The 23805-nt window shown below is 41.0% G+C and overlaps 3 protein-coding genes across 4 annotated transcripts; 2 read left to right on the plus strand and 1 right to left on the minus strand.

Annotated features, from left to right (window-relative positions):
* Positions 1-1130: 1130 nt before the first annotated feature.
* On the plus strand, positions 1131-6630 carry scoca (short coiled-coil protein a). 2 transcript variants are annotated; one of them, XM_077605143.1, is made up of 4 exons: positions 1131-1306; positions 4058-4129; positions 4203-4283; positions 5298-6630. In XM_077605143.1, the coding sequence occupies exons 1-4, from the start codon at positions 1243-1245 to the stop codon at positions 5438-5440; spliced, it is 360 nt and encodes a 119-aa protein (XP_077461269.1). In that variant the 5' UTR covers positions 1131-1242; the 3' UTR covers positions 5441-6630. The 2 variants fall into 2 exon arrangements, with proteins under 2 accessions (XP_077461269.1, XP_077461270.1); XM_077605144.1 differs by lacking the exon at positions 1131-1306 and adding an exon at positions 2797-2936.
* clgn (calmegin) lies at positions 6589-16427 on the minus strand. Its single transcript, XM_077605141.1, has 15 exons — positions 16262-16427; positions 14693-14953; positions 14546-14619; positions 14278-14336; positions 12948-13089; positions 12764-12845; positions 12409-12601; positions 11042-11231; positions 10846-10959; positions 10008-10164; positions 9455-9670; positions 9265-9381; positions 9046-9184; positions 8893-8973; positions 6589-8436 (listed from the first exon to the last, which is right to left on the minus strand). The coding sequence occupies exons 2-15, from the start codon at positions 14951-14953 to the stop codon at positions 8420-8422; spliced, it is 1842 nt and encodes a 613-aa protein (XP_077461267.1). The 5' UTR covers positions 16262-16427; the 3' UTR covers positions 6589-8419.
* A 306-nt stretch (positions 16428-16733) lies between these two features.
* exosc9 (exosome component 9) lies at positions 16734-23518 on the plus strand. The gene is made up of 12 exons (XM_077605142.1): positions 16734-17113; positions 17254-17348; positions 20635-20754; positions 20842-20944; positions 21015-21152; positions 21512-21594; positions 22147-22279; positions 22388-22476; positions 22559-22705; positions 22797-22942; positions 23030-23108; positions 23287-23518. Exons 1-12 carry the CDS (start codon positions 17048-17050, stop codon positions 23348-23350), a joined length of 1263 nt encoding a protein of 420 aa, XP_077461268.1. The 5' UTR covers positions 16734-17047; the 3' UTR covers positions 23351-23518.
* The last annotated feature ends 287 nt before the right edge of the window (positions 23519-23805 follow it).

The following is a 23805-nucleotide window of genomic DNA, read 5'->3' on the forward strand; positions in this document are numbered from 1 at the left end:
GTCATGGTTTTGTGGTTCAATAAAAACAATACAGAACAGTAATTTTTATGTCTAGCCTCAAAATCTAATACTGGGTCTTAGTCTTTTCCTTGATTTCTAGATATGAGCCATGCACAAATAATATGGCTCGGTGCCACTGAAAGTCTTTCCCAATCTTCCAAGCACAAAAGTCAAGGCTACAAAATTAACTTCACAAAAAAATCAGTTTAAACATTGAAATCATGAAAACCTATAATTAAATGCAAAGGTAGGTTAGGAACCAGGTAGGTAAGAAACCCTTGTCTAGTACCTTAGCGATCTACTGGTAGATCGCGATCTACATATTGAGCACCCCTGCTCTACACGATGAGGCGGCTTTGAATGTGTAATAAGGTTTGGGCTAATGCCTTGCACAACACTGGAAAACCGAGGGTTCCAAAATGGGCATCTGGCTCGTGGTTTGGTTCTGAGATCAGACATATACCTGGACAATGCATATACAGTACATGCATGTATTGCATTCTTGAAATCCCCTCTCATACTATGAAGAATTCTTACGATTGGCTGGCAACAAATTCAGCGTTTAACCGGCCTCCTGACTCCTGGTAGCTGGGGTAGGCTCCAGCACCCCTGTGACCCTCGTTCAAAATATTACTGTACTGTAAATGTTAGTGTAGGCAGTGTTTATCATGAACCACTAGAGTGCAGTCTAACACAGCACATCTAAGACCAGGCCTCCATTTCATATGGCATATTGGGTTAAAGGCCTGGAACTAGTCATTTATCATATGACTGATGTATCAGTTATCCAATAACATTTTTCACAATTTCACATTTTCATTATGTTGGCTTATGATACACGTTGAGAGAATAAAAATGCGCCAGGTTTGCAATTTGGATTAATGTGTGACTTGAGTGTGTGCAACATTCTTGTTTGGGTACTATAATTAACCTCTTTGTGTGGTGTAACTGGTGTACAAAAACTTTGACCTGCAAAGCCGCCCTTCCAAGGGAGGTCACTTTTTCGCTTCTAAGTGTGCTTGTTACCATAGTGATCTTTTGCTCTGACAACACTTGTAACTTGACTCACCAGTCAGGTAGGGCAGGTAGCCATGACGTTGTAAATGATTGTGGCAGGAGGCGTAAATGTGGAGGAAGGGCCAATATGAGAAGGAAAGTGAATGAACAGAAAGAAAAACTCCGATCATGATTGCTTTTCTCTGAGGAAAATAAGAAAGAACAACAAACTGAAGGAGAAACACCATGGAGGGCAACTTTGGGGAGGAATATGAGACTTTTACTAACATCTCTCTGGCAGATGACCCAGGTAAAGCTTCACAAAGTCTTCCTTTCTACATGTGAACAAAAAGGGAGTTTATTTTCTCGTTTCAAAGTTAACCTGAAGGTACTATGTACCCAGAAATTTAGACAACTTGAATTTTTAATTTAATCTCTAGCGAATATCACATTGTAATCTAAAAACAAGGTTAAAAATAGCAAATTTTGAAACCATAAATGCATTCTTAGGAAGACACAACTGCTGTATGTGATTCATTCCATAGCTAACTTGCTCAGATACTTGAATGCAATACAAAACATATCATTTTTTCATCCTTTTCTGGGACCATGGCTCATCAGCTCTGGTAGTGAGCTCCTGATTCGCGTGCCTTCAACGCTCGTTGTTTCTTGAGTTTTTATGAGTGTGTGTAACATGATTTTGAGTTGTGTGTTTACCCGTGTGAATCTATGTTTACTGCCAGTGACAATATCACCATATTGGAAATTTTCTTTGCATTTCTTTTTCATTTGGCTTAATAAATCATTTCTTATCTTTTTTTCTGCACGCGTACATACATTTGCATACATATTTCATACAAAATTGGTATAGCGTCATCATTTTAAAGAGTTTAGAAGATTGTATTTTATATTTTGTGGAAGGAATTACGCAAATTTAACACAAAAACATGCTTCTATTCATGAAAACTCTAAGTTACGAAACCACTTCTGGAACTAATTAATTTCATAAGTTGAGTTATCACTGTATATATTTCATTAATTCATTATCCAAGCCGGCTATCTTTACATGGGTCATGGGAATGCTGGAGCCTATCCAAATGTACAGTGACAGAAAAAAAACATCTAAATCTAAATCACAACGAAGATCACTTAATTTATCAAAATGCATTTTTTCATTTGTATATATAAATTGCCCATCGAGGATCATTTGGACACCCCTGGTTTAGCAAATTTACACATCATATAGATGGGAGAAGAACAGGGTCATTTTTAGTTTTTTTCTTTAACCCTAATTTTTAAACTGTGCTTGCTATTAAGATTGTTAATAACAATTGTCTTTATGTTTTTTTAATACTATAATAAATTCAAAGGGGATGAGTGTTTAGTGCGTTGGCCTCATGGCTCTTGGGTCGTGGGTTCGATCCCAGGTTGGCCCTCACTGTGGTTGCGTGTTCTCCCTGGTTTTGCGTGTTTTTTCTCTGGGTACTCCAGTTTCCTCCCACATCCCAAAAGCATGCATGATAGGCTGGTTGAACACTCTAAATTGCCCCTGGTGTGAGTGTGAATGTGAGTTTGAATGGTTGTCCGTCTCATGGTGCCCTGCGATTGGCTGCCAAGCGAATCAGGGTCTCCCCCGCCTCTGGCCCGGAGTCAGCTGGGATAGGCTCCGGCACCCCCCTCGACCCTAATGAGGATAAAGCAGTTCAGAAAATGAGAGAGATCAAGCCCTATCTGGTGTGTCGTTCTGGTGCCCTCTGTCGGTCAGTCTAGGCAAACACAAACGGAAGTGAGGAAACCTCATCAGATTCTCCCGTTGTCGTCATCGTCACTGAAACACCGCGCTAGTGGGGGTGTGTGTCCGTGTGTGTGTGTCTTTCTGTCTGTCTGTCTGTGTTTACAACAAAAATCCGTGTTTCGGAAACTACGCGTTCTTAATTTTGGTGAGTGGGAACAAGAAGGCTTGTTTTCGTCTGATGCTCTTTTCCGCTCTTGAATATAAGATGTGTACATTGACGTCTAGGCGCATTGGCCGAATGGAGTCAATAGGGCGGCTTTGTAGAAATTAATATTATTCCCTTGGGCGTTTTGGGTGCGCACGCCTTTGCGTTTACGTTCTTTTTGGGAGATGCTATATATGTTGCGGTTTGTTTAGTGGGCATCGTGTCGACCCAGTTTGCCGCAAAAGCTAGTTAGCCGGCAAAGCTAACCCAGTTGTCAGAGACATCACTGGACGTGGCTTAGTTTTGCAATTATACCAGCTTCACTGATCTAATGCATGAATTATCATCATCTACTTTTGATACTCATGTATCAGTTGTTAGTGTTGACTGTGTGCGTTTTGCTTTGTTTACTAATAGTGGCATCCACATCGGCCTAAAAGGGAATTTACTTGCGTTAAATGTCAACCTCACAGAGACTTTTATTTTGAAATAATAATTTAGAACTGTCATTTAGAGTAGAGTTTTGATTTTACTTAAGTGACTAAATTAATGGAGTTGTTCCAGTTAAAACGTGGCACCGGGCAAGGCAATGTAGTTTTTAAAGTGTGCTTTGTTTATTCATAGTTAATCAGTAAAATCAGGGTTTGAATTGACCCGCAATTTAGATGCTTGATCAATAGATAACCTGATGAGAAAACTGTGGGAGTGTCATCTGAAGGAACTAACAGGGTGCGGCATCTGCTGCTCAGATCCTCCATCCTTCTCATCAATCGATGCATCCTTGGTCGGGAATTTCTAAACTGTTTTCTTCACGTGACACTAAGAAAAAGCCAGTTTAAGTGTACCATTCCGAATTGATATCTACAGCTGAATATTTACCATCCACACGTTCACACCGACAACAGTTAAGTTGTGCCTCTGCTGCATTGCATCTCATTTTTATAGGCTCTAACATTACAAAGGCAAGGTGATATATAGAGTTGCACTGTTACATTGTAATATCTTGTGCAGCAACAAGATCTTTTCGAAAAGATGTGAAATTCAGAGCAGCAAAAGTACACCTCTTATGGTGATTATAGAACCACACTTGCTCATTAATAGTTTTTGTCATTCTTCTACAGTGGACAGGAGAACTGCAGCCCTGTATACTAAGCCAGAGAACGATCTCTTCATCATGAATTGCGACATAGATGGTATGTGTATTCCTTAGTAACTTCAGTGCAAATTATGGTAGTGAAGAAATGATGCTAATTGATTCTCTTTCAGGGGACATGGAGAACCAGGTAGAAATAGAGGAGAAGACACGGCTAATAAATCAGGTGTTGGAACTTCAGCATACTCTGGAGGGTAAAGTAATCATCCATTCTTGTTTTCTTAGAGCACTTATGTGCCTCAATGAAACTTCAAGGGCTTATTAATTTAATAATCTGTTACGATCGCGCCGAGACGTCATGGCGCGATCAGAGGGATTTGGACCCAGTAGCGGGGAAGCAGGAGGGGACGAGACGAAATGTGCTGATGATAGTAACTTTAATGACTCAAACGCCTTACAAAATAACAAGGACTTGTACATCCCAAAACGAAACAAAACCGGAGCATGGAGAACAGTACCTTTGTGGCGATGTATGCAGTATCACGCAGTACAATCCGACAGTGACTACCACTTCCGTGGTGCTTAAATACACACATCAGGAAGTAATCATGAATCACTCACAGCTGCTCGAACCCAACGGCAAGCCAGGAGGGACAAACGAGCTGCTCCTGACATAATCGATTCATCTGTGAATTTCTTCTTCACTAATCAGTAAGTTAAAAATATTCTATCGCCAAGCAGAATATTTCAAATTGACTGGGAAGAAAATATGAAAATATGAAGGCATAAAATGTGATGTATACACTGATTTGTTCTGTAGCATGTTAAAAAAAGGCTAAATATTGATCATACTAACAGACACTTCAGCTCTGCCATTCACATGAAGTCTTGCCACAAATACATACCTGTCAACCTCTGCCGATAACTGCCCTTATAAATGATTATGATTCCCCTTACAAACCCCCAAAAAACCTTACAAACACCGTACGAAACTGTCCTTAAGCCTATTTGTCCGTACTTTGTGGGACCTATAGCGTCTGCCAGAGGGCAGCAGCTGGAACAGATTGTGACCAGGGTGGTATGGGTCCCCGATGATGTTCCTGGCTCTGCTGAGGTATCGAGGGCTGGCAATGTTTTCCAGTGAGGGCAGAGAGCAGCCGACGATCTTTTCGGCAGTGTTAATCACTTTCTGCATGGCCTTTTGTTTTTGTATGAACAATTTCTGTCCAAAAAACCTATAAATTGAACAACTCGTCTTGTTTGTGCAGACCTGTCAGCACGAGTGGATGCAGTCAAAGAGGAAAATTTGAAGTTGAAGTCAGAAAACCAGGTCCTCGGTCAGTACATCGAGAACCTCATGTCTGCGTCCAGCGTCTTTCAGACCACGGATACCAAAAGCAAACGCAAATGAGTCGAGCTATGGAGGCACATGGTGCTGGACAGGTGCTACATACTCTCCCACACCTGGGCCCAAATGTACAATGCTTTTGTCACCTGTTCTTGGTTGCTACGACTGTGACGATTCACAAATGTCATCTGGCACTTCTTGCAGGTTCATATTGGAGAAAAATCGGCAGATGTTGAGTCTTAATTAGTGTGTGAAAAATAGACATGTAAAAATACCTGCGTAGGTAACTTTTGAAGGCGTACAAATTCAAATATTTGCAGCTCACTGCCGAGCTTTAAAAAGATTTCAGTTAAACGTTCATTCATAGTTTCAAAAAATCAGCTACGTAAATGAAGACTCCTGTCAGATGACGACAATGATTTAGTTACGGGTCATGAGTGGCTTCATATTGTGATGTTTTTGGTCATAACATTACGCTGGCATTACCAACCTGATTTTCTGTGATCCCAATTTCCTGTCTCAGCCTTCCGGCAACCTAACATATAAGTGGAGTAAACTGGCTATGACTTTTATTCTATCATGTTTTTGTTATTGTCATCATGGCCAAACATTGCATGACTGTTTGGTTTTTGTCACTGCCCAACGATGTTGCTGTAAAGAAATGTATTAGAATGGCATGTACACTTTGGTCACCCATCATTTTGTTATTTTAGGACATCTATAATGAACTATTGACTATTTTCACCCGTCATTTTGTTATTCATGGATATCCATAATGAACTATTGACTTATTTCATCAGTCATGATACTAAAAATGACTTTTTGATGAAGGTTATTTTGTAAAATTGATCTGGATGAGGTAAGACAGGAAGATCAAGATGTGAGCAGAGAACAGATGCTTTCTATTTAAAAGCAGATAAGTGCATTTGAGTGTTATTGATCTACTGTGGAAGACCAGGCCAGAAAATGTTCTTCACATTGAACTGAAAAATGAAGGGCGCGGCCTTTTCAAAATGAAATTAGCAGTAAATTGTAGTTCTCAAGAATTGTTTGATTGGAAAAATAATGTCTCACCAGTATGTGGAATTGCTGCTGTTTAAAAAGGGAAATGTTGTAATTTAAATTATTTTGATATATTAAGTTGTATGAAAGTATTTTAGAGTACAGTACACCCTCCAGGATCCATCTTGTATGAAAAAGATACCCGGCACTGTTACTTTGAAACATTGTTTTTAATAAAAGCTTAAGATGTATGCACACTCTGGTTTTGTATTCTCTCTGCAACCAGCACATTACACCTGAGACAAATAATTCCATATTACGTACTGAATTATTTCATGTACAATAGTAACAGTAGCAATGTGATGCTTTGCAAAAAAATATAAACAGATATGGTTATTTCCAGTGACTGGCAAAAACACTACGAAAGCTTTGTGGTGGTCAAAAAAAATGAAATGCTCCAAGGCTAACCGGTCAGAACCTGCTTAGTGGGATTTTGCAAAAACTTCATAGAATTGGCAAAGTATTCAGTTGTTGCTAAGAACTACACATAACACCCCACTTCCTTAAAAGAGATTTTTTCCACAGTGTGCCCTTCAACGTTATCCTCCATCCAGCATTCATTCATTTTCTGAACCACTTATCCTCACAAGGGGGGTGCTGGAGCCTATCCCAGTTAACTTCGGGCACGAGGTGGATGACACCTTGAATTGGTGGGCAGCCAATCGCAGGGCACGAGGAGACACAACCATTCATGCTCACACTCATACCTATGGGTAATTTAGAGTGTTCAACCAGCCTACCATGCATCCACACAAGCCCGGGGAGAACATGCAAACTTCACATAGGAGCACCAACCTGACCTGGGATCGAACCCAGAAGCCATAATAATAATCTCTAAATTGTTAAGTACTGTACAAGAGAAGTGTTCATGTTTTCTTTTCTTTTCCATGTATTTAGACTGTAGTAACCTCTTGACCGTGTGCGGTCGTTTGGTCGCTGGTATTTTGGTCGCCGTCTTTTGGTCGCCGGACTTTTGGTCGCGGTCTTTTGCTCGCCCGGACCCAAACAACGGGCGACCAAAAGACCGGCAACAAAACAAGGTAAAACAACACGGTCTACGCATCAATAAAAGCCAACAATGGCCCTGAGCAGTTTCACTGAGCGGACGTGTGTGTGTATAAGAGTTTGTATGTACATGAGTTGTCCCCTTAAGAAGGGACGTCAGTCAGGGTCTTAACAAGTTCTCCAACAAAACACAATAAAAGTACGGGAAATTTGGAGCTTTTCTTTAGCCTAATAATTAATAGGGCAGTAAGTATGACTAAATAATAATTCACAATTTGTATTTAGGGAATTTGAACAACGATTGAAATGGTAATTATCAATAACCTTCCGGGCGACCAAACGACCGAGTACCCCTCTTGACACAGCATGGTGTTGCATTCTACTAGAATTCTTTAAAGTGGAAAAACTCAACTACTATACAGAAGCTTATTGCATTCAACTTAAAAACAAAAAAAAGCCCCAGCCATTTTTCAAATGATTTTTTTAAAATTAATTTGAAAAATGGCCAGGCCCTTTTTTATTTGAGGTGAATGCAATAAGCTGCCATACCGTACAATTAGTATTTTTCATGTCCTTAAAAATGTTCTTGAAACAAAAGGACATGAGGTTAAAGTCCAGTTGCTGTACACTGCCTTTCCTCTGAGGAGACAAATGGGCAGATTGATGGTGCAAGAACAGAACAGAATGAACCAAGGTGATGCATGGGGATTGGTTGAACAAGGTTGACCAAATAAATATTTTGAGGCACAAGAGTCAATGTTGGGAGAAAACAACGACCCAAAATCTTTGCATTTGAAAGGTGAACTGAGGAGACAGATGAAAATGTAACAGTCAGGGTGACTGTGGGCTATCAAGAAATGGGGATAGCTTGCTCTGTCCTGCTCAGGCAAGGAGCGATGGCTCTTCCAAGTCGTCCCTGGAGATGTCCAGTTTACCCTCCCCTTCCTAACAGCTTGTTTGTTGCTCATGACATTGTCACTGGCTCCCTCCAGCTGGAAGAAAGGAAGTAAACGACCAACCATTAGCAAATTGAAACAGTAATCAGGTATAAAATAGGTATTACATGATATTTGATACATATTTAGGGTGAATTCTGTATTTTAGCTTTCCCCTTTCTTGCTCCAAGCGCTCCTTGCACATATTTGTATATTTCAGACAATTTTGTGTTTAGAATGTTAAGACTTTTTTCTGTAGTAAACTTATTCTGGCTATTTTATGTTGAATCATACCTGTCAACTTCGTCTACATACAGTTTAAGGGCAAAGGTGCCATATTTAGTAATAAGGAAATGAAAACCAACCCATTCATCTCATTTTTTTCTCTCCAGACCTTTACGTAAAAAAATGGTTATTAAGCATACAAATTACGCCAATATAGTTTCAGCCTAACTTCTGACCACGGTAAACAATATTCTGGTCTAGTATTCCTAGTAGTCCTGCTTCACTTACCTCCTCCTCCTTTTCTTCTTCTCCATTGTCCACCACCCTCTTGTTGATCCTCTTTTAGATCATCCGTGTCCTCTTCGGTCTCTATTATAGTATTAAGTGACAGTGTTTAAATGTATTGGAAAAGCAGTATTATAAGAAATGTGTCTGTCTTACTTGCAGCTTCATCTACGGCGGTGGGCTTTTCATCTTTGTCATTCGTGCATGCTGCTTCTTCTTCCTCTTCTTCCTCTTCCTCCTCTTCTATATCTGCCTGTGGCAAATCCACTTTCTTGTACACATAATCATTTGGTTTCTGTGATAAACAACCATATTGGATTAAGATTGTGCAGATTACTATGAAAGCATGATTTAAAAATAGCACATGCAGGGTACCTTCGGCCAACAGAAAAGCACAACAAGTCCAACAGGCAGACCAACTGTCAAGATGTAGACCACCCAGAGCCATGGGCGCTCTTCCGCTGCAATCATCAGCTGGGCAAAAATCCCAGGCTGGTGGAGGGGGTAAATTAGGATAATTGTTTCTATAACTGAGCGTTCTAATGAAATAATTAATAACACTTACCTCATTAGCACTGGCCACCAGCTTCTTTAAACCCCAGCTGTCTGAGGCCCAACGGTCAGCAATTTCTTTGCGGGTGGTAATAACGAAGTTGTCGAAGTATATATCGGAAGTCATGGACCACAGTTCTAAGCCCACAGCATTGAAAGGTGCCATTTTGAATGGGTGCAGATCCTCAAAATATTCTGGGTTGATTATTTTACGAGGCTTCCAGGCACCCTATGGAGGAAAAACTGAAATGAAGCTCAATAAAGAAGTATTGATATACAGGCGCAGCAGGGCCTGATTTACTAAAATCGCAAGAGCAAAATTGCATGTTGCTGCTGTATCTTTTTTCCGAGAACAGAAAAAGTACGGAGTTGGCGAGAACGGGAGCACTGAGAATAGTTTTCAAACCACTCAGTTGCCGAGCCGCCATAATCCTGTCGATGTCCCAATTTTCATACAGATTTATATGAGCAATCAATTTTACCCCCATTTCTGCATGTTTAAAATCTTTACTTAATCATACCCAGATGACAGCAAAAGTAATTTCAGGCAGTAAGTGGTGAGTTACCTGAAAGTTGGGGTTATCTATCAGTGGGGCCTTCCACTTGCCCTTATAAAGAGGGTTGTTAATCATGGGTGGCTTCCACGGACCACACCCTGGAGCACTTTGACAGTTTGAGTTGGGGATCTTTGGGGGCTCCCATTCTCCGTCCATCTTGTCATCCCTACACACAGAAGAGCTATCAGGCTGCATTCTTCTTCAGAATGAATTAGTCATGTCCCTATCCCGTATTCAGTGTTGGTATCTGCCCCAGATATGGCTATTTTTGGGTTATCTGGCAGTATCGGATTTGGTCATACACTGATCCAGAATTCACGTTTGTTTTTGGCACTATTGTGCTTTTTGTTTGCTGTAAATCAAACCTTTAGGGTTTAGGCCAACATGTCCGTTGTGTGGGACTATATTTATTTTCAGAAATAGTTGTGAGGAAGGATCAGGAATACAAAAAAAAGACTTATCATTTACTGCTTGCAATATTAAAAATGATTTGTCATTTAATGCTTGTAATATTAAAAATGATTTGTCATTTACTGCTTGTAATATTAAAAATGATTTATCATTTACTGCTTGTAATATTATATGCATTATTTCCACTGGCACAAAAATATTGGTATTTGCAAAAATCGGATCGGAAATCCAAAAATCAATAATCAGGATATCTGTGGAATGAATAGCCAAACTATAGCCTACTCTAAGCAACCTACACTAAATCATGAATGAATAAGAAAATGATAATAATGTTCCAAAAAAAGCATAGGCTGATTCTCAAATGCCCAGTTACACTTTTCGCTTTGTAATTGTGTTATTGCTCGTTTGTTGGACATATACTCCATGTTTCCCATACCAGTCTTCTGGTTTCTCAGCATTTGGGTCGGAGATGTATTCAGCGTCGTCATCTAGCCAGCCCTCTGGCTTCAGTGCATTTGGATCTTCAATTTTAGCAGGTGCATCCTCATCCCTGTCAACAATGTGTTTTTACAACAAATATATTTGTAATTAGAAATTCGCTGGAAACATGCAAGTATGCCGTTTGCAATCACCAGTCATCAGGCTTGGAAGCATCAGGGTCCGGAATCTTGGGCCTTTCATCCCATTCTTCAGGCTTGGAGTCGTTTGGATCGTCAATTTCTTTTGGCGGGTTGACTGGAGGAACCACATCATTCAGCATGTTGCCACGACTCACACTCGACTGGTCAATGAACACCTCATAGCTGTTATCTGGGTTTAGGACTGGAAACCGGAACACAGAGATGTACAAGATATTACTGGTGTGTAATAGCAACGTGGTATTATGAGGTAGCTTTATATTATAACTTTGGGGTGGGAAGAAAACATGACAATTGGTATGACAGGATTGAGACAACTTGAAAATGGATGGGATGAGGCTGTACACATGATAATAGTTCATTCAATCATCATCCGTAAAAATCCATCCATCTTCCATATTCCACATCCTCCTAAGGATTATGGGGGTTGCTGGAGCCTATTGGGCAAAAGGCAGACTACACCCTAGACCAGTGGTTCCCAAACTATCTTACCTGACGCCCCCTTCTTGCTTCCAGTAGACCCGCAGCCCCCCCAATGCCCCCCACCCCTCCCACTTCCTCTTTTGCTCATGTGAACTTATTTTATTTTATTGCATTTATTTCTTAGCATTGTTCAGGAAAACAGATCTCTGTTAATAGAAAACGGGTTGGACCGTTGGAGTGACTGCTATAATCATATTTTGCATGTATGTAATGGCAGATATTTGTTCTTTGATTTTATTATTCTTATAATCTATGTAAACATTTTTTTAGCAGATGACTTCACGCCCCCCTTGAATTCTCTTTACGCCTCCCTAGGGGGGCATGCCCCCCAGTTTGGGAACCACTGCCCTAGACCAGTGTTTCCCAACCTTTTTTGAGCTGCGGCACACTTTCTGCATTGAAAAAAATCTAAAGGGAAACCAAACACCTTCCGGTTCAGGTTAGCGAGAAATAAGCAATAAAATGACAGTTTCACAATTTGAATCTTGTAATAGCATAATCTATAACTTAACGTTCATCATGTTTTGATTTTAACCTTGTAATTGTTCAATTTTAATCTCTTTATATTCATATTATTTCTGAATATTACATTGTATGACTTCTTACAATTTCCCGCGGCACACCAGTGTGCCCTGGCACAGTGGTTGGAAAAGACTGGTCGCCAGTCAGCCGTGGGACACACAGGGAGACAGATAAGCATTCCCACTGAAAATCACGACCCCACCGAGGGGGGATCGATCCGACACTTGTCCACGCTGAAGTCAGGCAAGTGAACCCCAACACCACCAGGTGGCACAGTAAAAGTTGTACACCAAATTTTGTTACAAAGGTAATCTGCATTAGGACAGAATTGGGACCCCACACAAACACCACCATACCCAAAGTGTAGAGGTGAGTTTTCTTGTCAGTGTAGAACTTCTTAAGATCAACAGCTGCTCGCTTAGCGTGCTTTTCCTCAATATCTTTGTTCAAGGGATTCTGGTGGCGGAAAATGAAGTGCACCTTGTAGTCCTCCCCGCACTTGTCGGGTCCAAACATAATAGAGTAGGGTGTGCGATCATGGAATTGCTCCTAAAGGGCAGGAGAATGTATTGAATCCACAAACCTATTTCTAAGGTATACGAGCAGTCTGATACTATTGTAAAGTCATTTTTTTTAAATGACCGTCATGAATTCATGCCCTGCACATATTGATGATCACTTTTTCATATATGCATGAAATATTTTACCCACCAGATCCACATCACCAGTGTCTGAAAGCAGTTTAATATAAGCTCCCCCACAGTCAATGCCATCCTGAAAATTAACCTCGTACCTGGAAAATGACAGAAAAAAAATGTACTTTCAAGAGAGTTTACCGTGTGGGGAAAACATTCCTTTTAGTTAAGAAAACCGGGAAAAGGTTGCGTGTACTGACTGTAGTATTAAGGGTTCATTCTCAAAGATGAAAGGTTTGTCAAGCATGGCGGCAATGGCATGATGCTTGGCACGGGACTTGAGCACCAAGCCTTTGTCTCCTGGAATTTTATTTTCCTTCAGCTGCTCCACAGCCCACTTCCCTACATTTACCGTAACACAGAAATTCAACAATGATTTTTGTAGAGAAAAACATGGATTTGCTCTTTGGGAAGAAAAAAAATCGAATACCGTAATTACTCGAATATAACGCGCACTCGAAAATAACACGCAGGTAATTTTGGGCCAAAAATATCTGGAAAACCGCAGTCATCGAATATAGTGCGCACCTGAAATTTCCCGCTGACGAAAATCAGAAATCTTACCTTTTTTTCTTCGTTTCACGATTGTTTTGTTCAAACTAATTTATTCATTAGAATCCTTCAAATGAAGAGTTCCTCTCTCTCTTTGTCTGTCCTCTTGTTATGATCGCGCCGCGTCGCTGGGTCGTCGCAGCGCGATCGGGGGCATCTGTTACGGTCGCGCCGCGTTGTGCAAATGCAGGAAGCAGGAGAGGACGAGGCATTCAGCGTGATACGGAGTCCTTTAATGAATCAACCAAGGCGTGGAAACAAACGTGGCCGCATGCGGCGCGCATACGGACAGAGGCAACAGAATAACGACAGCTAGCGACCGCTAGCAACCGCTAACAACAGTCAATGATAGTCAACGATAGTGAACGATCCGGCGACGTGTGATGACGCGTCGCTACTTAAATACAGGAAACGAAAGCAATGAATGGATTGGCTACAGCCGGTATGCGTCAACTTCCTCTTCCTCCCACAACACATCATCCGATTGGCTTTACGAGATGACGTAAAATCCGTGCGTCGGCTGTACGAGATGACGTAAAATCCGTGCGTCAAAGTGAGTTTGACAATGCTTTTTTCGATCGAAAATTTATAATTTATTTTAGTTCTTGATTATAACACTGAACTGAGAGAGGGTGAACTGAGACGAGTACGAGGCTAGAGGGGGGCAGTGGTGGTCTCGGCTTTCCGATTTTCGATCGGGTTTACGAGATGACGTAAAATCCATGCGTCGGCTTTAGGAGATGACGTAAAATCCGTGCGTCAGCTGTACGAGATGACGTAAAATCCGTGCGTCAAAGTGAGTTTGACAATGCTTTTTTCGATCGAAAATTTGTAATTTATTTTAGTTCTTGATTATAACACGCACCCCCAACTATTGGAATTAATTATATAGCAAAAACCTGCGTGTTATATTCGAGTAATTACGGTAATTAAACACAAGCATCACTTTCACATGTTGAATAGGAGCAGGAAACCAACCATCGTATTTGGCGACGTCATCATCTGCATCTTCCTTCACAGTTTTGGATATCTGCCATCTACAAGAAAAAAAAAATACAGAAAGAAGAAATGGCTCGAATTCAAGCCTGGTTTAGTTAGAGCTGCTCTGTTGTTAATTTCCTTGTTTTGTTTACTTGTTCTTGTCTTTGCCTCTTTTTAAAAACAAAGGTATATGTTTCCACTGTCATTAAATTTTCACATGCTACTTTGCACTACAAGTCCTGGATGCATTTTATGAAGACATTACCTGCCAAATGTGCCATCATCAAATGTCTCAGCAAAGTGGACATCTCCAGTAGGCACAGGAGTCTCATATGTTACCTATAAAGTCAACATTAAAAAAAAAATTGGACTTAGTCCCACTGAGTGCACAGGACAGAAGTTCTCTACTTACTTGAAAGGAAACCTCGTCTTTTGCTATGGTTTTATGGTCTGTTTGTTTTGCCATATCTTCTTCATCTTCCTCCTCCTCCTCCTCTTCCTCCTCCTCCTCTTCCTCGTCAGCGACCAAAAGATCAATTTCCTCCTCGTCAAAGTCTACCTCTTTATCGACATCTGATAGGTCCAATTCAGAGCGCTTTTGTGACACTACCACTGCCACGGTTAGGGCAAAGAGGAACAGCATCCGCAACATCCAGCGCCTGTCCAGCTTCATCTTTAAAGACAAAAGGAAATGGCTTGGAGAATGAGCAAACTAGATTAAGTGTATAAAATTATTTAGGGCCGAGAGACTGGTAACGGAGAAAATGGGCATGACATCACTCGAACACAAAGACAAAGAGACATGATCAAAGTCTGTCTCACATGGTTGGTTCCCTCTTACATCAAATGAATCTACTAGTCGACTAAAAATAGTTTTTAAAAAAGTATATGCATATTTCTATATAAGGTGTCTCGGCGGATGACTGATTAGCGCATCGGCCTCACAGTTTTGGGGTCCTGGGTTCAAATCCAGGTCGGTCCTCCTGCATGGAGTTTGCATATTCGCTGCGTGGGTTTCCTCCAGGTACTACGGTTTCCTTCCACTTTCCAAAGACATGCATGGTAGACTGGGTGTACCCCCCTAAATTGCCCCTATGTATGAGTGTGAGCGTCAATGGATTTGTGTCTCCTCGTGCCCTGCGATTGGCTGGCCACCGATTCAGGGTGTGCCCCGCCTCTCAGCTGGGATAGGCTCCAGCACCCCCAGCAAACCATGTGAGGATAAAGTGGTTCAGAAGGTGAATGAATATATAAATATATAACCGCAAAGATACACGTAGTGAAAAAAGGGGTTAAAGTTGTTAATTGTCAACTTTTGAATGGTTGTCCACTTTAGTGACTACTGTCCCTGAAAGGGTTAAAATTTAACCCTTTCATTCCATTCAAAACCATAGCCATCCATTACAAAGATTGTCAGTGATCTTCACAACCAGATGAAATGAATTGGATGTCGTGGCAGCAAATGGGTTAAATGCTATCATATAATGGCATGAAAATATGCAATAAAGTAAAAATTATAATAAAAAAATAAGTAAACTGCTCGTCAATTTTCAATCAGACGAACGATTGATAAAATATAAATTACGAGAGATGTATATTACAAGTGCTCTCTAGGCAAATATTTATACAATTATTTATATAGGCCAATTTTTTTATAATAAAAGCGCAAAAGGTGTTGGGACAGGTCACCGAGCTAACATGGCTGCCCGTGAAACCCACGACGTCCAAACTCCTCCGACAAGAACGCTTGCTGCAGCAGCACCTGCTCCTTCAACTTATGTATTTATCACATCGTCATAAACCAGCAAATAGGGCGCGATTCGGCATATTTTGCAAAATGTCGCGCTCCAAAGAGAATAATGGAACAATGGGGACCGATGGATATAGTGCGAGAAGCCCAAACGATGTGATGTTATCGCATTTTGCATGCATTTGAAGCGATTTCGCAGGATGCATGGGGAATGAATGAGAGGGGACAAACCTTGCGTCGTGTTGTCACGGAGAAATTCTACACCAAACACCGCCAACATACACTTTGCAACGTCGCTATATCGGTTGCTCTTAGTCAGATGACAACATTGAATGCATCGAACAGTTCAATGGTGAAACGGTTCCAACAGGACTAGAGTGCTGACACCTACGCATGCGCAATGCCAAACGTCCTTAGTCACTTATTAACAGTGTACCTTGAATGAATACCGGCACATTTTGAAAGGTTGTCTAGTATGCGAGTTTTTGCATTCATTTTAGTTATTAAATTGCAAAAAACACTTTGGATTCGGTGAAGAGCTGTGTTTAGATTTTGCATTGGTTATCGTGTAAATTCACACGTTGTGGTTAGAGTTGTGGGAGGGTCCAGTGTGTATTAATTACATTGTACATAGTATGTGTATTTCAGATTATTCCCATTTGTTTTATTGCCAAATAATTTGAATCCACATTTTAAGTGTGTAATTAATTATATACTGCATTTCGGAAGTTGGTGAAAAACTAAGGCGGTTGAAAATTGAACAATTGAAGTGCTCGCTTCATAGAATATAATGTTGTGTTCAGCAAACAGCACTGTCACAAAATGACCGACAAGTGGTAACGACTTTCCGTTTGGCTAACAGCACACATGCGCATCTAGCGCCTTCTCCTGGGTCGTTGAGGCGTGACGTAGTTTTTTTTTCCGGGTTAAAGTTTACAGTACAATTTTGGCCATAACATGCATGTGGAAGTCATCATTTTGGAGATTTAAGATCACTCCTAAACGATTAAAGCAAAAATGAAGGAGACGCCGTTGTCAAATTGTGAACGAGATTTCTTGCTGAAAGCTATCCAAGAGAAAAAAGTAGGTACTGCTCCCTAATTTGGAAATGCTATCTGCTGCTGGTCAAAACATTGGAAATGGTTATGAATATATACTGTATTAAAATAACTATATCCATTAATGTGTAAATTAAGTCATGTTAAGCAATGTTCCTCCTCCAGCGCTTAGATGGACGTCAGACGTATGACTACAGAAAGTTAAAGATCATGTTTGGAACTGACTTTGGATGCTGCTTTGTGGAACTGGGCAAAACAAGGTGAATACACACTAAGAAATCTTAAACTGTTATTGTATCTTTAAATTCAACCATCACTGTATTGTATCTTTAAATTCAACCATCACTGTATTGTAGAAAATGTTTCTTCCACTATTGACTCCCAATATAAAATGAAAGGCACATCTTGGTACCAGAAGTCTACAAGTCTGTCAAAAGTTACTGTTATACCCTGCATTTAAACTGGAAACACAGGGAGAAATGACAACTCATCCAGTACATGTTTACTGGATTGAAACTGTAAACACAGTCCATAGCTAGCTTTACCCATACATTTATTCAACATTTTATTCATTTCAAGTTCTGCAAGCTTGTCAACAGTCCATAACAGTCCATGCCAGCATAAGACATGTCACCCTTGTAGACTCAAGTCTGTTGGAGTCCATACATATAGGGTGGTTGAATGTAATACGGCTGCAGGTGTACTAAACATGGGACCACTCCTGGTGCAGGGTAAGCAGGTAACAGCTGGTTCGGTGGCTGGATGTTGTTACAGGAGGGGACACCAAGCTGATTATGCGTCGTGGTGGATGTCTCTCCCTTCTTGGTCGCTCGTAAGTCAACACCTCAGGTTCAGTCACAGCGGTTGGCGTAGAGGTCTCTGATAAGTGATCATCACGAGATCTTCAATAGCCAGGTTTTTTCCCCTCACCAGGCAGGTCCTCCACAGATGGACCAGGCTCCTCCAGCTGGTAGTCAAGTTTTGATTGTACTTGTACGCAAGCAGGGATCCCTACTTCAAGTGTCTGATCAGCTGGCAGTAGCTTGTGCTCAGACACCATCCCTTGGGCATCTCTCTCATTTAGCACCTGTAGGGGCTCGTAGTGGAAGTCATATTTGTCACCACTGTCTTCATCTGACTCTTGAGGATGAGAAACATGCTGCTGTCTCTCTCTCTATACTTTTGTCAATTTTACCTGCTTCTGGTGTTGCCTCAACGGGTAAATGGTAACAGGACATCAGTAGATTTAGGGTTTACCTTTTTCTGGCCTGACTTCTTAAATTGGAAGATCAGATCCCATTTGCCTCACCACTGTGTGAACTGTATCTTCCCAGAAGTCACAGAGTTTTCCAGGTCCTCCTCTTGGTGTCAGTTTTTTTTATCAGATGCGCTCTCCTGGTTGTAGCACTAAGCTCCTCACTTTTGTGTCATAGTACTTTTTACCCCGTTCTGCAGCTTTCCGTGTACTCGGTTGCAATGGTGTACGCCTCATCCATACCCCGTCTCCATTTCTTCACATAGTCCTGCTGACCATTTGTATCTGACTTGTTGCACAGTCCAAAGAGCATGTCAACTGGAAGCCTCGGCGATCTCCCGAAAAGCAGGTAAAATGGTGAATAACCTGTCACATCACAACGGGTACAGTTGTATGCATACACAAGCTTGTTCAAAGATTCCAATACGATTTCTGTGTCTCAGTCAGTGTTCTGAGCATCCGTAGCAATGTCCTGTTCATTCGTTCCACCTGACCATTCCCCATCAAGTGATAAGGTGTTGTCCTGGATACAGCCATGCCACTGATTCTCTTCAACGGTGCGAACAACTGATTTTCAAATTCTCTCCCCTGATCATGGTGGATGCGTGAGGGGAACCCAAATTTCAAGGCAAAGTAATTGAAGATGAGGTTTGCAGCAGTCTTTCCTGACCTGTAGGTGGTGGCATATGCTTGGACAAAATGTGTAACGTGATCGACAATGACGAGGATATATTCATATCTGCCTTTGCATCGATCAAGATGAAGAAAGTCAATACATACCAGCTCAAAGGGCTCTGTTGTCACAATATTTGTCAATGGAGCTCTCTGTTCATGTCATGTTTTTTTTGTTTTAGGCAAAGGCAGGTTTTAGTCACATAATGTTCAATATCAGACTTCATATACGGCCAGAAGATCTGAGGGATACTGTGCGATCGACACCCTGGTGCCCCATGTTATTATGCAATTCTTGCATTACTTTCCCTCTATTACTCTGGTTGGACTAACTGTTTACGGGTTGTGGTGGTTCTGTGCAGAATCCCGTCACTGTCTGTCATTAGTTTGTCCCACTCCCTGAGCAGACATTTTGTCTTTGGGCTGAGTGACTTCAACTCCTCAGCTGGTGGCTTACAACCTGACAGTTTATAGTTCAACAGAGGACGAATGAACAGGTTAGATTGTTGTGCTTTCCTTACCTCTTCTTTTGGTATGGGGTTGATTGATGTAGCAGCTGTCTCATCTACATCTGATACTGAACAACACATCTGTAAGGAAGGCAGAGTCAAAGCGGACATTTCTTGTACCTTAACTGCTTGGATCGTGGCAACAATGGCATCGGGTGGTAGTTCCTCAGAACATTCTTTCATCAACGACTCAACATCCAGCGGCATCCTTGACAAAGCATCAGCGTCACTGTTTTCCCTCCCTGGCCTATATTTTATTGTAAAGTGGAAATCAGCCAATTCTGCAACCCACCTGGAAGTGGTTGCATTCAGTTTTGCAGTGGATAGAATTACTTGAGCGGGTTGTTGTCGTTATACACAGTGAATTTTCGGGCATAGTACAAATAATCTCGGAATTTGTCAGTGATTGCCCGTTTTGTTGACAATGTAGGAGTTTTGTTGACTGCACAGGAGTGAAGTCTGAACTGGCACATCTTTACTGTCCCTCTGATGATCTCGGATTGGCCTCAGATGACAAGTGTTCAATTGCCAACTTCCAATTCTTCTCAAACAGCAACACCTCTCACTGCAATCTGCCTGGTTTGTAGTGTTTGGTGGGGATTTAGGAGGCTCAGAATTCAGTGAGCAGGTTATGGACACTGGACATCTGAACAGCAATCCCAGCAGTGCCTCCATTACTTTTCCCCCTCTTTTTTAAATGGGCGATAATTTATTCTGTCATGCAGAAGTGTCATTCAGATTGTTATTTTTTAATGAACCAATCCCATCATGATTATATTTTATTAGATTCCTTCCTTAGTGTTTGTGTAAGGATCGCCTGGACGATTACTAAATTCAGTAGAAGTGTAACAATACCCAAAAATTTAATTTCTGTTTTTGAAGTGCTTGGTTTGGTGAGTTTTGTACAAAAATGGCAGGTAAAATGATTCAAAATGCTTTCATTTTAAAAATGTTAACAATGGAATGTGTGTAAATGAATAAAGCGACCCATTTGAGGGATGGTTCAAACTATTCAGAGCTTTTAAAATAAAAAAAGAACAACCACCACCCCGCTAATCTTGAAAACACATTCCCTCAACTTTTAAGTGTTAAAGTTTTATCATTACACAGGGTCATGGCCCAAGTATCCTGTGCGCTGGTGGCCCCCAAGGAGAACCGGCCAAATGAGGGAATCATGTTCTTCAATATAGAACTGTCACCAATGGCTTCACCTACATTCGAGCAGAGCAGGTGAAGAATAAACTGTGACTTACTACAACTGCTTGAGTGCTTCTACTGTGTTTTTTTCTACAAATGTGTGGTTTTCTTTCTCCATAGACAATCAGAGTTGTCAGTGAAGCTAAATCGACAGCTAGAGAGATGCTTAAGGAACTCCAAGTGCATCGATACGGAGTCCTTGTGTGTCGTGTCTGGGGAAAAGGTACAAATCAACAGTTGAAAAGTAAAAATAGACTTTCGGAATGATGACATTGCTACATTTGGATGAGCAGGTCTGGGAAATTCGGGTGGATGTACACATACTGAATCATGATGGGAACCTGAAGGATGCCGCCAGCATTGTTGCTATTGCCGCTCTGTGCCACTTCAGGAGGCCCGATGTTGGCATCCAGGGAGATGAAGTCACTGTGGTGAGTTCAAAATAGGCATTGCAATGTATATCTCCTTTTTACTGAAAAAGCTGATGAATACACAGCAGTGTCCTGTCATGTATAAGGTTAAGGGTGGCGGACAAGTTAGACGCAGGGTGGGCAAACTGGTCCTCAAGAGCCGCTGTGGGGGCAGGTTTTTGTTCCAACCGATCTAGTACAGACAGTTTAACCAATGGGGTTTCTGCTGAAACAAGAAGCAACTGACAGCCCCTGTACAAGGTTCTGTTTTCCTATGAGTTTAATTGTCAAAAATCATTTGTTTCTGAGGGTGAATGAGTTTACCTGTCTTCTGTTTGCACGTTCATATGCTGAAATTGAATCTTTTTCTGGTCTTCCAGTATAGTACAGAAGAAAGAGATCCGATTCCTCTAAGTATCTACCACATGCCCATCAGTGTCAGCTTCGCTTTTTTCCAGCAGGGGTAAGTCAGGCTTCAACATATAAAACACAGATTGTTAGAGAGACAATCTGTGTTTTATATGTCATAAACTCATTCTTTCAGCTTGTCTAACAGACACAATATATTGTACACAATAGAATGTTATATGGTGGTCCTAAGGCTGGCCTTGCAATTGTTGTGAGTTTGGAATAGGACCAGGTGGTCCTTACTTGGGACGTGTCCTAGGCTGTCGCAGAGGGTTTTATTAGTATGTTTGACACCACTGGCTACTAGTACAGTAATCCCTCGAATATCGCTGTTAATGTAGACCAGATATGGCCGCGATAATCGAAAAATCGCGAAGTAGGGTCACCCCTATTATAACTTTTTTCTTCTTCTTCAGTGCTAAGTCCTAGTAGCAAGAGTGGCTTCCTCTTATGGGTGTCACTGTGGATTTTCACATTTTTATGAACTTTAAAAAAAAAAATATTTTTTAAAATAATCAATAGCGGAAAAAAATCGCTAAGTAGTGAATTTGCGATAAGTGAAGACGCGATAATCGAGGGATTACTGTACTGCCTACTTTCTGTGCAGGACCTATCTCCTTGTAGACCCAAGTGAACGGGAGGAGCGTGTGATGGATGGCTTGCTGATGATCGCAATGAACAAGCATAGAGAAATCTGTTCCATCCAGTCGAGTGGTGGCATCATGTTACTCAAAGAACAGGTAAATAGTCTCCTGTAATTTTCTATCATTTTTAATTTTTTAAAATGATAACTTGGATTAAGAGTGGAAAAGCTATACTTATGTATTTTGACGTTTGTGGCATTAAAGGTAATGCGATGCAGTAAAATAGCGAGCGTCAAAGTGTCCGAAATCACAGAACTCATCACTAAAGCTCTGGAGAATGACAGAACGGCACGGTGAGTTGACCATCATCTAGTTGAGCGTTCAATTATGAAAGTCCAGCTCTTTTTTTAATGATCATTCTAAACCGTTTTTCAGGAAGTCAGGTGGCAGGTTTGGCTTTGCCGAGTCGATGCCTCAGGAGCGAATTACCGCTATGAAAAAGGAGGAGACGTCAGTCGAAATGACAGATGCGAATGTTGAAGCCAGTGACGTTGTCCTCCAGGCCGAGGGCCCCCCTGAGACGTATCTTACATCTGATGTAAAACTCAAATGCTTTTCTTTTTTTGGGAGAGGGATTTTTACCATTGTGGAACCTTAACAAAATAATAACTAGAAGTCAGTCAGTGGTGGTGCCACTCCCAGGCATGGGCCAAGTTGGCCAAGGGGTCAAAAACAGCTGGGGACTGGAGGAGGATGAAGAGGAAGAATATAAAAGCGATCATGATCAAGAAACAGCTATGGAAGTGGTAGAAAAACAAGGTAGGGAAGATTGGATTCATCAGTTTAAATGCAGTAGGTATTCTTATGTCCGTAAAGCAAATTAATGAATGGCGTATTTAATTCCAGGTCACGTGGTTGAGATATCTGACAGTGAAGAGGAAGAAGTGGTCATACTTGAACCGGAGCCAGTGGCTAAAGTTCAAAAGTAACTTTCCTGTGTGGTCAAAGCAAGCTTGGACTTCTCTGGCTTAAATTACCTTGTTGTCATTTTGAATACTATTTTATTTGTCTCAATTGTTTTATGTCACTAGTACTCAGCATTTTAGCAGCTTGTGCACAAGACGTCCAGCTCATTTATGTTTTTCTTTCTTTCTCCCTGACAGGAAGAAAAGTTCAAAATCCCACCCGAAGGAGTCAGCAGCATCAAAGAAACTGCACAAAAAATGAGAAATTCTTCTTTATCACTGCTTTACTTTAATAAACTGAGGCAGCGCTCTGTGCCTTGGGGGGACCCAACATTTTTTTGAAAATTTGAGCTAATTTTTGAGTACTGATTAGAAGGATGGGTTAAGGTTTGGAAACATTTTTATATAAATATGTTTGAATTGCTTTTCACAGTGATGTTCTTGTCGTTGTTTATTACTTTTCCGAATCGCTTATCCTCACAAGGGTCGTGGGGTGATCCTGATATTTGATTAGTTTGTATGAAAATACAGATATGAAAACATGCACGTGAGCGTACCCCCCCCCCCTTCATTCACAATATACCCGTGTTGCGTAAGTGTAGTTACAGTACAATTAACGTAGTTTAACATCTCTTAAAATAGGCAGAAATGAGGCCGCTTAGATGTTCTATGAAAGAATTTTTTTAAAAAAACAAATACGTATTAGATTGCCAATCT

This window comes from Stigmatopora argus, chromosome 7, assembly GCF_051989625.1.
Source record: "Stigmatopora argus isolate UIUO_Sarg chromosome 7, RoL_Sarg_1.0, whole genome shotgun sequence".
NCBI lineage: Eukaryota > Metazoa > Chordata > Actinopteri > Syngnathiformes > Syngnathidae > Stigmatopora > Stigmatopora argus.

Coding starts and splice junctions, on each gene's coding strand:
- exosc9 (XM_077605142.1), top strand. CDS start 17,048: ATGAAGGAGACGCCGTTGTCAAATTGTGAACGAGATTTCTTGCTGAAA. Junction 17,114..17,253: donor AAGCTATCCAAGAGAAAAAA/GTAGGTACTGCT, acceptor TTCCTCCTCCAG/CGCTTAGATGGACGTCAGAC. Junction 20,755..20,841: donor CCTACATTCGAGCAGAGCAG/GTGAAGAATAAA, acceptor CTTTCTCCATAG/ACAATCAGAGTTGTCAGTGA.
- scoca (XM_077605143.1), top strand. CDS start 1,243: ATGGAGGGCAACTTTGGGGAGGAATATGAGACTTTTACTAACATCTCT. Junction 1,307..4,057: donor CTCTCTGGCAGATGACCCAG/GTAAAGCTTCAC, acceptor ATTCTTCTACAG/TGGACAGGAGAACTGCAGCC. Junction 4,130..4,202: donor CATGAATTGCGACATAGATG/GTATGTGTATTC, acceptor ATTCTCTTTCAG/GGGACATGGAGAACCAGGTA.
- clgn (XM_077605141.1), bottom strand. CDS start 14,953: ATGAAGCTGGACAGGCGCTGGATGTTGCGGATGCTGTTCCTCTTTGCC. Junction 14,337..14,545: donor GATGATGGCACATTTGGCAG/GTAATGTCTTCA, acceptor TTTTTCTTGTAG/ATGGCAGATATCCAAAACTG. Junction 11,232..12,408: donor AACTCACCTCTACACTTTGG/GTATGGTGGTGT, acceptor TCCGGTTTCCAG/TCCTAAACCCAGATAACAGC.